The 14,782-nt window shown below is 37.5% G+C and overlaps 1 protein-coding gene across 7 annotated transcripts in view; it reads right to left on the bottom strand.

The window, feature by feature from the left end:
* The window catches only part of SFSWAP (splicing factor SWAP), a 117,124-nt gene that overhangs the window by 27,021 nt on the left and 75,321 nt on the right, over nt 1-14,782 (bottom strand). For all 7 annotated transcript variants that reach the window (XM_078154253.1, XM_021004369.2, XM_021004371.2 and 4 more), the window contains one exon: nt 10,910-11,100. In XM_078154253.1, the coding sequence (XP_078010379.1) occupies nt 10,910-11,100 (191 nt within the window). The remainder of the gene's footprint in view (nt 1-10,909; nt 11,101-14,782) is intronic.

The raw sequence follows: 14,782 nt of genomic DNA on the forward strand, positions 1-14,782 counted from the left end.
GAATAATTCTTCAGTCTTGCACATAGAGGGGAAAAAAAGGAAAAAAAAAGCTTTCGCTCTTTGAAATCTCTCTCCCACATACCAATTTCCTCAACTGCATACGGACCCTGTTATAAACCCACAGGGCTGAAGACTAATAACAGATATCTGAAAGTGAGCATTCAGATGCAGGCCCTGGGTGAAGTGTTGAGCCCAGAAGACTGGGCAGCAGAACCCCAGGAACAGTTCTGGCTCCCTAGCTCACTATGTGTAGGCAAGCAGGTCGTTCCCCATGTAGGCGCTGGGCCTTGCTAATTCCTAAATTGGGGGTAGCATCTGCCTGGATGAATTTGAAGGGATACTCCCTTCCAGCTCTAACATACTATGACCATACGGTTCTAACTGACATTGTGTGAGGAGGTCGACATTTCATTTTTTGTCAGGGAAACAAAGAATAACAATTTACTTAGAAAAAGAGATTAAAGTTCTGTTTTCTGTCAATGTGATAAAATACCCTTTATGAATCATAACAACACTCTGAAGATTGCTCCTCATCAACGAATGAACTTAAAATAAGATGCATTTTGTTTTAAGGCAATTACTTCAAATGCAAAGGTATGCAGTCCCCTAACTACCTTTATATTAAGGATAGAAAGGTCATTTCTCAACTCATTCTAAATGAATAATTTTAGCTACAGTCAATTAACCATCACACACCTCAAGACATACAGAGAAATCTGTAATTTATCATTTTGTGCCTCAGAGAATTCTGCTGCAAGGTTTATTTAAAACAATTCCAGTCAGGCGGGCACTACAGGTTTGTCCTTCATTTCAAATTCTGTCACTCCCAAGCTGTTGTTTCACAGGAACTGGAAAAATCAGATTTATCCAGCTATAATTTCTACTTTGCCTATCCTGACATTTCCCCTATTTATGAGTGGGAGGCCTAATTTGAGTACAACAGGAACTAACAGATTAAAGTGTGGAATTTCTAAACAGAGTTTGATAATTAATTTGTGCTTCTTACTTCCCTATTTTAATATGTAGTGTCACAAAGAAACGCTCAAAAAACATTTGGATAGATGTAAGCCATATGTGGTTTAAATTATTATACCAAATTGTAACCAAAATTGCTATTCCCAACTGTTTTGAGACTATTTATTTTTGTAGTATTTACAAAACACACTAAAATAATGCTAAACGTGTTTGAGTTTCAAGGATCATAAGTAGGTTTGAGAATTATCACCTAAATTAGCAACCTGGTCTCTCATAATATAGGATAGAGCTGGTTTACAAGCACATGTATTCAAATTAAACTAACAAAACCATCTGGGTTACCTTAATGTGATATTTTTGTTTTTAAAACTTCTCTTTTGAAACAACCCTTGAAGCCAGCCACTCCTTTTCACATTTTTTTTATATCAAGTACATCATTTAGACTAACACGAAGATGGCAGTGATTTTAAAGTGAGAAACACGTAAGAGGATGAAACATAAATGGCAAAATCTATCACTTTGAATGGCTGGAAAAAGAGCTGTTGGACAACCTTCACTAATCTGAAGTTGATAGAACAGAGGTGTTTGGAAATTTAAGAACTTTTTTTTTTTGGGAGAGGCAGCTGGGGTTAAGTAACTTGCCCAAAGTCACACAGCTAGTAATATCAAGTGATAAAGTGTCTGAGGCCAGATGTGAACTCAGGTCCTCTTGACTCCAGAGTCGGTGCTCTACCCACTGTGCCACCTACCTGCCCCAAGAACCTTCTTTCAAAGGGAAAGAGGAACTCACTCTTACTGTTTTCCAATAATGCTGAAGGTGCACCAGGGGACTTGGGGGAGAAAAAAACCAATGGACATAGACAAAACCTTTGGGATCCCAATCTCTCCTGATTTTCCTCCTACCTCTCTGATCACCCCTTCTTTGTCTCTTTGCTAGATCATGGCCTCTAACCAAAGGTGTCCCTCAGGGTTCTATACTGTGCTCTCATCTTTTTCCCCCTCTATACTACTTCATTTTGTGATCATGATGGGGTGCTTGCTCTTGGACCCCAGCCCTAGGACCATATTTCTCCTCAGCCCAAAGACTCTATCTCTGGCAATAATTCATGAGTGGGCCTAGTGAGGCAAACTATCTCTCCCTGTTACAAGAACAAGCTGACTTCTGTAGCCCTATGACCAAGATTATCTCATACCAGCAGAACTATCACGCACTGATTCCCACAGTTACCGTATACAATCCAGACCCCAAGACTATCTTGCTATAGGTGTAGATGTACAGACCCCTGAGAACCCTCACCCCTTATCACTCCAACCCCTCCCCCCCAGCCACTCCAGTAGTGAATGATGCCTATGCCGAAGGTACAGAAACTGTATGTTCCTTTAGGAGTTGACCACTCCTTGACACCCCCCCCCAATTAGCATATTTGCCTCATAACTCACTGAACTTTTTAAATACATTTTAGCATCACTCCTAAATGTGTGGAGCTCTTTCCCACCATATTAGCATTACAGTAAACTTTTTGCCACTTGACTGGAAGACTGCTTCAGTCTGTGAACTCCTTCCAGACAACTCTGCCCTGAACCTTGGTATTCTGGGGTCCCTGCTCCCCTAAATTGCATCAATCTCATAAGCTTTCATGGATTTAATTAATATCTCCACAGGCTGATGATTCTCAGATCTACCTTTCCTGCTCCAGTCTCCTTGCTGACAGACCTCTAAGCTCTCATCTCCAAATGTCTATTGGATTCTCTTAAACTCAACGTATCCAAAACTGAATTCGTTATCTTGCCCTCATTGCATCGCCTGAAAACATACCTGCGCACAGTCAAATCATCTGACTCCCCGCATCCCTACTCCCTCAGTAAAGGACCTAAATTAGCCAGCTGCTTCCTTGAGAAAATCATCTGAAGTGTTTAAGAAAATGCCTCTCACTCAATTTAAATGTTGAATTGAGCTTAATTTAAGAAATTCTGAGTTTAACTGCTAATCTAAATTTTATATATGAGTACTCTGCAATACAAGTTAAACGATCATGCTCAAGACTCTAGTGTGTCACCTTTTCTTTGGCTCCCTAAGGCATCTGTCTAAACTCTCAAAAGAAACCAATCAATAAGAAACTGTTTGAGAAGCTTGTAGGAGGGCATGGTAATTGCTATGGGTATTGACCAATGGCAAATTATTCTTCTAGAGACAGTCTGAGCTGCCTTTCCAAAAAGCAGTTGTAATGCCTAAATGCAAATGCCTAAAATAAAAATCAGCAGAGAAAGAAGACTATAATAACAAAGTCTAACTTTTGAAGAGAATAGTGAGATATCGTAAACCTTAGAGCAAATAATATTTATCTTCCCACCACATTTTTGTATTTGTCAACAGGTAAGCAACAAAAACTAACAAGTATTTCCTGCTGTGAAAAATTAGCTGCTGAAAAGCAGATTAACCTTTATTTGGAAAATGAAATATAGTGGTATTATTTATTAAGAAATACCAAATTAGCTACAAAACAAGTTAAATATGAAAACTTCAGACTTCTATCAAGTTTTCCTGCTGTCGTGAAACTTCATTAAATTAACAAGTAATTTTTCTATGGATGAATCCCCTGAAAAAAATGTCCTAATAGGTTTTATTCTCTGCTTCCAAATACTTCACAGTTAGGTTATTATTATTACATACGAAAGATCTTTTGAGCTGCTTAGAAAGCTGGTACATGTATTTAACTATTTGCAGTTCTTCCTAATTTCCTATACTTACATTGGCTTAAATATGGTAGGTGCTCAATACATACTTTATCGTTTACTACATTACCATTTCCTTTTCAAAACTTCAGATGGATCTAAATGATTTGTACTTAAATGTGTGTTTCAATAACTGAGAAGCTCTGGGTTTTCATTAGTGTGGGTATTTCCTCCTCTAATGGAGATGGCAATCCCTTCACACTTTAGTAGGTGGCTTCATGAGCTATTATAGCTAAAAAACCTGACCACCAGAGACTTTACTCAAGACGGAAAGCAGAACTCCAGCCCAGCTCTCTTCATAGGATTTAAAAAAAGAAAAGAATACCAGAATGGAAAATGACTACAAAATCCAAGGAGAAAGTATGTCAAATGCAGCTGAGGTCTGCATAAAGTGATATCTAGAAAAGCCCAGCTCGGGGGCACGGCCTAAAGTGTCTGAAGCTACACATCCAGGGCAGGGAGACTACTGCCTATGGTTATGCTGTTCTGTGTCTCTGATTCTGAACCAGGGATCAGAAACCTACAGGTTTCAGACAGGGAGGACAACAATGTTCTGGACCATATTATGACCTAGACCCCAGATAATACCAATCAGAATCAAAGAAATCCCTACCATTCCCTCCAGAAGGGTACAGAGGGTAGGCCCAATAGAAAGTCCCAATTTAGGAAGTCAGACTGGAACAATGAATAAACAGAAGAAAATACCAATAGAGAAATGCAGAGAAATACTGTGGAGCCAAGGAAACCCAAGACACAAACTCAGAAAAGAATAACTCTCCATCATCTACAAAATAACTGAGTATCTGATGGTAAGACTCTCCAGCTTAGTGAGACTGGTCTTAGAATGAATGGCTTTTGACAGGCCTGTGTTCAAATCTTTTCTTGCCTGGTAGTACCTGTCAGAGCTTACCCTCTACCAATACAGTTTTTGAGATAAGTTTTTATTAAGTAAACAATTATAAGACACAAACCTGGAAACCTCAGACAGACTTGCTATATTAAATAAACTATCTACAACTACAGGCTGTCATGGGTACATTTTTCCTATAACATAAATGACTATCAGGTAGGACACTGATTTCAAGACTGGTTTCTACAGCTGAAATATTCCAAACTATTGCCTCCTGAGACAACCAAGAGCGATGATTGATTGCCGTTACAGAATTATGAGATTTAAGAAAAGAAAAATTCCCAATAAATACATTATCAAGTTTTCATCAAGGAGAACAACCAGACACTGTATATCTTGAAAATACTGTCCAATCTCAATGTGTCTGATCTCTGTCTCATTTCTTACCTAGCCTTAATCATTGAATGGGTGCTGCCTCAGTCAAACTGAGATCTGTTAAAGACTTTAGCTTAAAAAGGCCAAGGTCTCCCACTGTATCCAGGGCTATCTCTAGTTGTCTTGATCTGTATCTCACCATTGGACTCAGTTGGCTCCAGAGGAGAAAGTGAGGCTACTGACTTTGCACAGTCCTGCCTCACTTAAGTCCAATTCACCTGCATATCATGGCATTATCTCCCTGATGTCATGGTGCTCTTCGAGAACGAAGGACAACAACAACAGATCTAGGAGGTTAACCAAGAGATTATAACCTATGGAGGTTTCAGAAGAACCATGGTGAAGTGGATAGAGCTGGGCTCAGTACTAGCTCTACCACTAACTAGCTGCAAAGCCCTTTAACTCTACAGCCTCAATTTTTAAATCTGTAGAATAAAAAGATAACCACCAGATGATACTTTCAGGTCCCTTATAATTCTAAAATACTATGATTATGTGATTCCATTGGGTGCACAAAATTTCTATCACTGGATTTGTCTAAAGTCAAGAGTTTGTGTATTAATTATAGCAACTTCCAACTTAATCACAAGTATTTTTGTTCAGAAGCAATTAAAGATATTTATCACCATCTGTTACTAACATTACATTTTTGTGGGCATATTTTATCAGTTACAATCTGTGATTGTATATCCAAGAGAGTTATCCAAATGATTTCTTAAAACAAGCAAAAAATTTATCTTTTTAAAAAACATTTCAAAATAAGGTTTACTTTCAGGGAACTGTAAAGATGGGAGAAGTCAGACATTAAGTATTATTGTACAAAAGGAGATGAAATACTGCTATAACAAGATGGAAAACATAGGAGAGGATGGGGGAAAATTAGATAACAAATAAAGGAAACGAGCTGTGGCTAAAATTCAATAAAAATATAATTTAAAAAAAATCTCAAGCATAAGTTCTACTATGATATAACTTTTCAACACTTAGAAATCATCCCCTAAAACTAAGAGTAAAATATTTGTCCTAAACCACTGAAATACAAAGGAACAGAGATGAATGGAAACAGGACACAAGGGGCTCAAGACAGGCAAGTGCCTTTGTATTGATGGATGGATGGATGTATCCTGTCATGGAAATTTATGGAGAAGAGTGATATATACTCAAGAACCATGAGGTGGTAATTTGAGAGATGAAAGAGATATCCTATATCTCTATATTATCCCATTAATTTCTGTTCCCCTTTATTTCAGTGGTCTAGGAACGTTTATACAGACATGCATGTGTATTCATGGATGTTCACATGTATGTAGGCATGCCTATTTGTATATGGTCAATTCTGGTCACTGTCATAATTTAAAGATTATACATGTAAGCGGAACCAGAAACAATTCTCAAAGTACGGATTATCTGAGAACAAGATGGTGTTGCTACATTTCAGATTCTGATAATGCTGCATAAAGACTGTTAGAAATCTAATGATGCCCTCACTTGGTTCAGTCTTCTGGTGTCACCTACGTTATAATTTTCAGGGCAGCTGGTGATGCGGTAAGAGGCAGGTCCGGAGTCAGGAAGACCTGAGTTTAAATCCTGTTTCAGACACTTCCTATCTGTGTGACCCCAGGCAAGTCACTTCACCCCACTTGCCTCAGTTTCCTCATCTGTAAAATGAGCTAGAGAAGGAAAAGGCAAACCACTCCACTATCTTTGCCAAGGAAACCTCAAATGGGGTCATAGAGAGTTGGACACAATTGAAACAACCAAACAACAAAATGTCATGTTTTAGAAATCCTCTGCTTGGGCTTTCTAGAGATAGCTAATGATAGCTCTGGATTATAAATTAATGTAGGACTATTGCTACTACAGATGTCAAAACAACCTGTATTCAACAATTTAAAAATATTGTTAAGAATATTTTCTTTCAAAAAAGCTGTCTGGGAATGATCAGAATTGTTATTTTTATCTTGTCTCATTTTTTATACTTAACACCATATCTAAGTTTAGCAACCATAATCCATTCTAAATTTCAGTTTAAATGCAAAGTGGTCCTTTGATTGATTTCAATTCTGAGTACTAGCTTCTTCAGTCATTCTGGAATATTAAAATGCCACAGTTTTATTGTAATGATTTACAATGCCCTGAAATGAAAGTCTGGTCATTTTCTATTATCTTTTGTCATTTAAAAAAATAGGTAGGTCACAAAAATGCTCCTAAGCTCAAAGATACCCTTGATATTCTTGGAATACAGTTTAAAAGAAACATTGGACTGCCTCAAGTTACAAAATAGCAAAAAACTCTAAAGCTTAAAAACTCAGCAAGATGAGAAGATGGAACACCATTTTAATTGGTTATTAACAGTGGACAAAAGAAAGATAGATTTAGAACTGTTCAACTTTTTCATTTTCAAGATGAACAAATTGGGGGTCAGAAAGGTTAGTTATCTTGTTTAAGGTCACACAGCCAATAAATAGCACAGCTGAGATCTAAACCCAAGGCCTGTGACTCCAGATGTAGTGCTTGTCACAAAACTCTGTGAGTCAGGTAATTTCATTTTATCCTTTTCAGTTACTGGCCCAGATGCTATTTCCCTCTGTATCTCTCTGAGCAGCAAGGTAGTTTGTTAGTTTTAAACTCAAAGATCACAGATAACAAAAATGTGTAACTGAGATCAGAGCTCAAAATTATATCCACCTATAAACACGATAAGTTATTACATTCAATACATATTTAATCTCTTTTAAAACATTTTAAATACTTCCTAGTCATCAAAGGAAAATAAAATACCTTGTAACCAACACAAAATATTTCCAAACTATCTCATTTTAATTTCCTAGAGTTTGAGAACATATGGTACTTAATCTTGATACCTGAATGTCAAAGCATCAGGATAGGTTCTCAAAAGCCAGGAAACTAAATTGAAAAAGAAAGTTAGTTTATGACTGATTACACACTACTCCAGGTCAGTCCGCTGATTAAATATGATACTAACAAAACACAATGTGTTATAGTTTACAAAGAATTAACTATTTTGGTTATTTTCCCTGGTTAGGTAAGGTTTCAGTAACATCTTACACAAAAATAGGATAGTTAAAGGCAACAGTAAGTAACAATTTCTTACCAGTCATTAAGATGTATGAAACACTAAATATAGCATTTGCACACAAACTATTACAAAACACCAGCTCTTAAAAACTTCTTTAGAAACTTCTGAAGGAGTGCTGGTAAGCAATTATGTAACCTCTGCCCTTTCTTGCCCAGTCAAGTGTGAGATTCCACAAACTCTGCTGTTTTGTAACCAAAATATTTAATCATGCAATGTTGCATGTGAGAGCTGTGTCAATGCCTTATTCCCAACTAGACAGTAAGTTCTTTGAAGGTTGGTGTCTCGTATATTCCAAGGAAGCCTACCAAGGCAGTCAGCACACAGCAGGCACTTCATAAATATTTGTTGTTTGCTCATAGAGTACATGATAACTGGTAGTTTTTAGAGATCCTGGTGATGGGTATCTCCTGGTTCTCAAGATTTTAGTACTTGGCTCACAGTTGGGAGTCTATTCCAACTATCTTTATACTTGGGGATTTCAGTTTACATGCTGATGTCCTGTCAAATGCTAGTTCATTAACCTCTTCAACTACTTCACAACATCTCAATACACAGAACCCTTTACGACCCACAAAGTTTACTTCTATGATTTATAACTGAAAACTTTTGTCTGACCCGAATCCCCTATGTTTTCTTTCTGTCTCTAAACTTAAACCTATTCTCTTTCCTACCTGAACCCTCCAGTTCCTCCAGCACTCCCTGCTCTCCCAGGCTGTCCACCTTTGTTCTGGCCTGACTTTTCTCCCTCCTAAATCTTGACTACAGTTTACCAGTTCAACTTGATACACTGTTTTCTACTCTTGAATCCTTTGTAACCTTATGCTACTGTTGCTCATCTTTTTCTAATCCTCCTACCCCCCACCCCCATTACTCCTATCATCTACCTTTTCGGCTCCTACTCACACATAAGTGGAGGAGTCGGGAAATTATGCTGACCACTGCTATGTGGTGCAATGGATGGAGTGATGGGTCTGGAGTCAGGAAGGCTTGAGTTTAAATTTGGCCTCAGACACTAGCTGTGTAATCATGGGAAAGTCACTTCACTTCTGTCCGCCTCAGTTCCCTAACTGTAAAATGGGGACAACAGCATCACCTACCTCACAGAGTTATTGTAAGGATCAAAAGAGATTTAAAAAATAAAAAGGCTCAGCACAGCAGATGCTTAATGATGATAAGTCTTATTGGTTCTATCTCTATAACATTCTCACATTTATCGCCTCTCTTTCCATAATGTAATTACTCTATTTTAGGCCCCCATCAATTCTTGCCATCAGTCTCCCTGCATCTAGCCTCTCCTCCCTCAAACTAACCCTTCACACCGCCACTAACTTGATATTCCTACAGCAAAGGTTTGACTATTTCATTGGGCTTGCTCAAGAAGCTTTGGCGGCGGCCCACTGCCTCTAGCATAAGCCAGAGCCTCCTTTAGGATTTAAAGCTCTTCACAATCTTGTTCCAATCTCCCTCCTAGATAATCACATGTTGCTTTTCCTCATAAACTCAAGACACTGCAGATGAAATGGCTTATTTGCTGTTCCGTATCCATGGCATTCTACTTTCCATTCCTATACCTCTGCAGAGGTTGTCGTGCATGCACTGGAATAACTGCCCTCATTATCTGCCTTTTGAAATCCCCACATCCCTTTAGGGTAAGCTCAAGGACCACCTCATCCCGATCCCCCTCTCCAGTTGTTAGTGGCCTCCCTACGAAATTACGTTTTATTTATTCAGTTCACATTTTGTATTTACTTGTGCATAGTTATCCTGTCCCCACTCCCCATTAGAACAGAAGTTCTTCCAGGGCACAGACTGTTTCATTTCTGTTCTTGTATTTCCACTGCATATCACAGGACCTGGCAGATAGGAGGGCTTAAAAAAATTCTTACTGATTTGAAACTACGTCCAAAAAGCTGTCAGACTGTGTAAAACTCTATGACTCATTTATACCATAGTAGATGTATATCTCCAAGGAGTTCAAAGAAAGAGGAAAAGGATGCATATACACAACATTTATAGCAACTCTTTTTGTGGTAGCAAAGAAACGGAAACTAAGGAGCTGTGTCCTTGACTGAAGAATGGCTAGTATTACATGAACGTAATGGAACACTATAGTACAATAAAAAAGGATGGAGAGGATTGTTTCAGAGAAACCTAGAAGACTCATATGAACTGATGCTCAGTTAAGTGAACAGAATCAGGAGAAAAATTTGTACAATAACAAAAGCGCCATAAGAGAAACAATTTTGAAAGACTTAAGAACTCTGATCAATTCAATGACCAACCATGATTCCAAAGCACTCATGATGAAATATGCTACCTACCCCTTGACATCCTAAGGTGATAGACTCAGGGTACAGACTGAGACATGTATTTTGGTTTTGCTTTTTCTTTTTTAATGGGGGAAGGGAAGCAGGAGAGGGTGGATTTTTGTTTGCTGAAAAAAATACCCGATTACTGGATTTAAGACAAATTGTTTTTGTTGCTGATAATGAAATGAGCTGCTAGCCAATACTCTTCACCATATTTCATCAATATGGTTAACATTTGGTTAATATTATATATGGTTACATTACCTATAAGAATATACAATAAGTATATAGTTAATATATCTAGACAAAATGTATTTGCAGTAGTCCCTTTGCTGTAGCTTAAATCTGCCTAATTTTAAGGACAGAAAGTAGACCTGAGTCTCAAATTTTCAAACTAGACAGAAGGCCACCATAAGGTACCAGTGGAGAGAACAGTGGCCATGTTGGTGGGATGCTGACAATAAAACCAATGGTCCCATGCAAACACAGTACTCCCTCACAGCTCACCTCCACACCAAAGGGATGATCGTCCACCTTCCCAGATTCTGCTTCTGACATGGGGTTTTTTAAAGTCTGTAAAAAGAGAGCAGCTTTCCTTTTCCGCTCAGCCTGAAGCTGTTTTTCCTTTGACTCCTTGGAGGCTTGGGCCAGCTTTTCTCGGGCAGCAGCTGCAAGCCGATCCTCTAGCTTTTGCTTTGCTTTGGAAACAAACAAAAATATGGGCAATTTGTAGCAAGTCACCTTAGAAATGGAATGAAGTTTTCTCATACTTGATTTTTAACAAAAAAGGAAAAAGACACCTATAAAATAATGCACATTAAACAAGTAAATTTTAGTAGAAAAATTCTGTTTCTCTCTACTACAAAAACTGAATGCCAGCAAATTCTATATAATTCACCTAAATGCAAAGACACATAATTTCTTTTTTTAAAAATTTATTTTGATTTATCAACAGTCACTTCCATATGCTTTTGAGTTTAAGATTTTTCTCCCCCCCCACCCTCCCCAAGATGGCGCACAATCTGATATAGGCTATATATATGTGTGTGTGTGTGTGTGTGTGTGTGTGTGTGTGTGTGTGGTGTGTGTGTGTGTGTGTGTGTGTATGTGTGTGTGTATATGTGTGTGTGTATACACACACACACGCACATTCCTATTAAACATATTTTCACATTAGTGATGCTGTAAGTAAGAATCAGAACCAATAGAAGGAACCATCAAGAAAGAGGAAACAAAACTCAACAGGAGAGAAAAAAAAGCAAATGGTATGCTTTGATCTGCATTCAAAATTCCATAGTTCTTTCTTCGATGTGGATAGCATTTTCCATCACGAGGCCTTTGGAGACGTCTTAGATCCTTGTATTGCTGGGAAGGGTTAAGTTTATCAATATTAGTCATTGTACAACACGGCTGTTATTGTGTACAACATTCTTTTGGTTCTGCTCACTTCACTCAGCATCAGACCATAACTTCTTTTTAAAAAAATATTATAATTTCTTTTTTAAAAAATATTTTCAAAAATTTATCTTTCTCTTGAAATTTTGAGTTCCATAGTCTCTCCCACCCTCCTATGCCCACTGAGAAGGGAAGCAATACAATATCAATTATACAAATGAAATAATGCAAAACATATTTCCATATTAGCTACAATTTTTTTTAAAAAGCAAGAAAAATAAAGCAAGTTAGAAAATTATACTTCAATTTGCACTCAGAGTTCATCTCTTCTTTCTCTGGAGGTGGATAGTATTTTTTCATCATGAGTCCTTCAGAAATGTATTGGCTCACTGTATTGATCGGAGTAGCCAAGTCTTTAGAAGATGACCATCACTATAACGTTGCTGTTAACATGCACAATGATCTCCAGGTTCTTTTCACTTCATTTTGCATCAGTTCATGTAGGTCTTGCCATGCTTTTCTGAAACCACGCCCGTTGTCATTTCCCATAGCACAATAGTACTCCATCAAAATCATATGCCATAACTTACTCAGCAATTCCTTGACTGATAAGCATCCCCTCAATTTCCAATTCTTTGCCACCACAAAAATAACTGCTATAAATATTTCTGTACCCATAGGTTCTTTTTTAGCTTTGCTCTCTTTGGGATACAGAACTAGTAATGATATTGCTAGGTCAAAGAATATGCACAGTTTTACAGCCCTTTGGGCATAGCTCCAAATTGTTTTCTAAAATGGTTGGACCAATTCACTACTCCACCAACAATTCATTAGTTTACCTATTTTTCTCTTATCCCTTCCAACATTTGTCATTTCTGATAGGTGTGAGGTGGTACTTCAGAACTTTTGAAATTTGCCTTTCTCTAACCAACAGTGATTTAGAGTATTTTTTTTTTCACATGACTATACATAGCTTTGATTTCTTCTGAAAACTGCCTGTTCATATCCTTTGGCCATTTATCAACTGGGGAATGGCTTAGTTCTATACTCAGTATATATTTGAGAAATGACTTTATCAGAGAAACTTACTGTAAAAATTTTTGATTATAACTTCATTGTCTATGGTACCTTTTAGCATAATGTAATTTCCCTGATTACATTTCTTAATTAGGCCTATGTTTGCTTTTGCTTTGCCTGAGATCATGATTACTACTACTGCCCTTTTTACTTCAGTAGATGCATATAAGTTCTGCTCAAGCCCTTTGTTTTAACTGTGTGTCTTTCTGTTTCAAGTGTGTCTCTAGAAAAGAACAACATATTGTTAGATTCTGGTTTCTAATCCATCTTATCTGCTTCCATTTTATGGATGAGCTCATCCCATTCAGAGTTATGATTACTGTGTATTTCTTTACATCTCGTTTTCTTCTATTGTCTTTTCTTTTTCTTTTATCCTGTCCCTCCCCAAAAGTTTATTGTGCTTCTAATAACTGCCTCCTTAATCCACCCTCCCTTTCATCACTCCTTGTTCCTCTCACCCCCTTCTCCTCCTATTTCCATATTGGTAAATTACATTTCTATACACAACTGAGTGTGTGCGTGTGTGTGTGTGTGTGTATGTGTGTAGTCTTCCCTCTTTGAACTAATTCTGATAAGAATGAAGTTTAAGGATTGCTTGCCACTTTCCCCACTTTCCTTTACATTCTAAAAGCTCTTCTTTGCATGCCTTTTATGTGAGAAAATTTTCCATTCTACCTCTCCTTTCTCCCAGTACATCCCTCTTTCTCACCCCTTCATTTTTTCTGGAGATCATTCCAACATAATTGACTCACATCCATACCCTCTGTCTATATAAACTCCTTTTAACTGCTCTAATAACGATAAAGTTCTCAGGAGTTACATGTATCATCTTCCCATACAGGAACATAAACAATTAAACTTCATTAAATCTCTTATAATTACTCTCTTGAGTTTTCTGTTTGAATGTCAAATTTCTATTTAGCTCTGGTCTTTTCATCAGGAACGTTTGAAAATCCTCTATTTCATAAAATGTCCCCCTGTCCTCCCCACCCCCTGGATTACATCCAGTTTTGCCGGGTAGGTGATTCTTGGTTGTAATTCTAGTTCCTTTCCCTTCTGGAATATGATATTCCAAGCCTTCTGCTCCTTTAACATGGAAGCAGCCAAGTTCTGTATAATCCTGTGACTTCAGATCACAATATCTGAATTATTTCTTTCTGGCTGCTCGAAGTATTTTCTCTTTAACCTGGGAGCTCTGGAGTTTGGCTATAATTAACTCTTGGGAGTTTTCATTTTGGAATATCTTTTAGGAGGTGAGAGGTAGATTCTTTCAATGCCTATTTTACCCCCTACATCTAAGGTACTGGGGCAGTTTTTCCTTGATAATGTCTTGAAATATGATGTCTGGGCTCTTTCTCTAATCATGGCTTTCAGGAAGTCCAATAATAAATTACCTCTCCTTGATCTATTTTCCAGTTCAGCTGTTTTTCTGAGGAGATACTGTACATTTTCCTTTATTAGTTAATTCTTTTGACTTTGTTTTTATTGTTTCTTGATGTCTTGTAGAATCATTAGCTTCCACCTGCCCAATTCTCATTTTTAAGGAATTATTTTCTTCAGTGAGATTTTTGCATCTCTATTTCCATCTGGCCAATTCTCTTTTTAAGGAGTTATTTCTTCAGTGAATTTTTGTACCTCCTTTTCCATTTGGCCTATTCTACCTTTTAAGGGGTTTTTTTCTCCAGTGAATTTTTATGCCTCTTTTACCATTTAGGCCAATTCTGTTTTTAAGGTGTTATTTTCTTCAGTGTGTTTCTGTGCCTCTTTTACCAAGCTGTTAATTTTCATTTTATAATTTCCTTGCATCACTCTCATTTCTTTTCCCAATTTTTCCTTTACCACTTCCAGGAATTCTTATTGGGTTTGGGTCCAAATAGCATTTTTCCTTTGAGAGTCTTCTTGTACAAA

The sequence above is a fragment of the Phascolarctos cinereus genome, unplaced genomic scaffold (assembly GCF_003287225.1).
Source record: "Phascolarctos cinereus isolate Bilbo 61053 unplaced genomic scaffold, phaCin_HiC Scaffold_4;HRSCAF=312, whole genome shotgun sequence".
In the NCBI taxonomy this organism is placed as follows: Eukaryota; Metazoa; Chordata; class Mammalia; order Diprotodontia; family Phascolarctidae; genus Phascolarctos; species Phascolarctos cinereus.